Source organism: Cebus imitator, unplaced genomic scaffold, assembly GCF_001604975.1.
Source record: "Cebus imitator isolate Cc_AM_T3 unplaced genomic scaffold, Cebus_imitator-1.0 Scaffold682, whole genome shotgun sequence".
Taxonomy (NCBI): Eukaryota; Metazoa; Chordata; class Mammalia; order Primates; family Cebidae; genus Cebus; species Cebus imitator.
This window is the reverse complement of record NW_016107997.1, coordinates 3601-5290: the sequence shown is the minus strand read 5'-3', so window position 1 is coordinate 5290 and position 1690 is coordinate 3601. Positions and strand designations below refer to the sequence as shown.

Here is a 1690-nt window from a genome sequence, read left to right as displayed (position 1 = left end):
AAAATGTACACTTTTATCTGAATCAAAAGGCCTGCCTGAGAACCTGGTTTTAAATGCAGTCCTCAATCGTTTTCAAAAGCGGTAGGTCAGACCTGAAAGCCAGCCTCCCTCCCAAACGGTTTTGGGCTTCGCTGTATTATTAGAAACAGTACAAGTGGTTTCCTACTTACTGTTCTATATTCTGAAGCCTGACCAAATCGAGGCGCCAGAGTGCCTGCAAGAAGGAAGCACAAACATTTAGCAGTATGGGATCAAGGTAAGGTATTGTTCATAATATATATATATTTTTAGTAAGTTCTTGCTATGGTGCCCAGGCTGGTCTTGAACTCCTGGGCTCAAGCGATCCTCCTCCCTAGGCCTCTCAAAGTGCTGGAATTTGAGGCGTGAGCCACCACGACCAGCCTCATTAGGATGTTTTAAAGTCCAGTTTGGGATTTATCCAGGCCACATCTTCTATTTTCCCCTCTAAGGCCTACTTTCTTTGAACTGTTCCCTTCCCACTTTCGCCAGAAAGGATATTCCTTCTTTTATGGCACTTCTCTCCACAAGCACATAGAAATAACAGTTGGTTCTGTTCTCTTTAGGTTTGATTGAGAAAGGACTTTGAAGCTATGGAATAAAAGTCGTGCTAGCGCACTGCAGCCTCAATTCCTGGTTTCAGGTGAACCTCCCACCTCAGCCTCCGGGGTAGCTGGGACTACCGGCCTGAGCCACGGCACCCGGCCCAGGAAGTAACCCTTAATTAATAGTTCATGATGTTCTTTTCCTTTGCAACTCGGGGTAACAAATACAAAATTTAATACAAGATAGGAGCATTTAAACTCCATTTTAAGAGAGGTGTCCAGTGTGATTAGACAAAAGCTCCTTTCTTGTCAGCATCCACCATTCCTCACTCCTGCCCATCTCCTGCCGGGGTCCCGTGGGGGCCATACCTTAAAACCCAACTCCTCATCTTGGGTGCCAGAAAATCTACTTTAACAGAGAAAGCCCCCTAGACAGCAGATGTCTCTTGGAGCTGGGAGCGAAGCCCAAGCAAGAACTAAAGAGGGTGGCTGACTCCACAAAGCCATCCCCACACCCCAGGGTTCGAGCTCCTCCACCTAGCAAGTACGCTGGGGAACCGCCAGTAACGGACGCGGGGGTACCGTCGCCGAGGCCGCCCGGAGTCGGGCAGGGGCCGCCGCCGGCGTGACTCCCTCTCCCGCGCTCCTCCGGAGGTCCTGGCTCGTCAGGATTGCTCCGAGCGCTACCTGCGAAAGTCACGGCCAGAAGCAGCAGAGCCCAACGCAGCATCGCCTGCGCCATCCTCCGCCGCCGGCCGTAGGACCCCTGCGCTCTGGAGCCTGCGCCACTCGCAGGGGGCGCACGCGGGCCGGCGCGCTGGGAGGACGGAGGGGCGGGGCGAGAGTGGGAGGAAGGGCCGCGGTAGGTGGCCGGGCAGGAGGGGCGGCGGGAAGAGGAGCCGGGAAGGGCCGGGGAAGAACCGGAAGAGCCGGGAAGAGGAAAGGTAGGAGGATGGCGGAGGGGGCCGTGGTAAAGGAGGGAGTCAGAGAGGTAGAGGAGGGGACGATTGTTCCCCCACTTCCTCTCCTCCCAGCCGAGATGAACCTCTCCCTCCAGCGTACAAGAACCTGTGAAAGTCCTAGGGAGCCCTCGTGGAGCTCTTNTACAGTGCACATACTTGTCTTTT

At 54.3% G+C, this 1690-nt stretch overlaps 1 protein-coding gene across 4 annotated transcripts in view; it reads right to left on the bottom strand.

The window, feature by feature from the left end:
• Positions 1–1375, bottom strand: part of SPINK2 (serine peptidase inhibitor Kazal type 2) — a 10160-nt gene extending 8785 nt beyond the window's left edge. Inside the window, exons 1-2 of one of the 4 annotated variants that reach the window (XM_017518518.2) lie at positions 1146–1375; positions 172–214 (exon numbers count right to left, since the gene is read on the bottom strand). In XM_017518518.2, coding sequence (XP_017374007.1) covers positions 172–214; positions 1146–1305 — 203 coding nt within the window. In that variant the 5' untranslated portion in view covers positions 1306–1375. Of the gene's footprint in view, positions 1–171; positions 215–1100 lie in introns of all 4 variants that reach the window. The other 3 variants (XM_017518519.2, XM_017518521.2, XM_017518522.2) reach the window with 3 other exon arrangements.
• Positions 1376–1690: the final 315 nt, after the last annotated feature.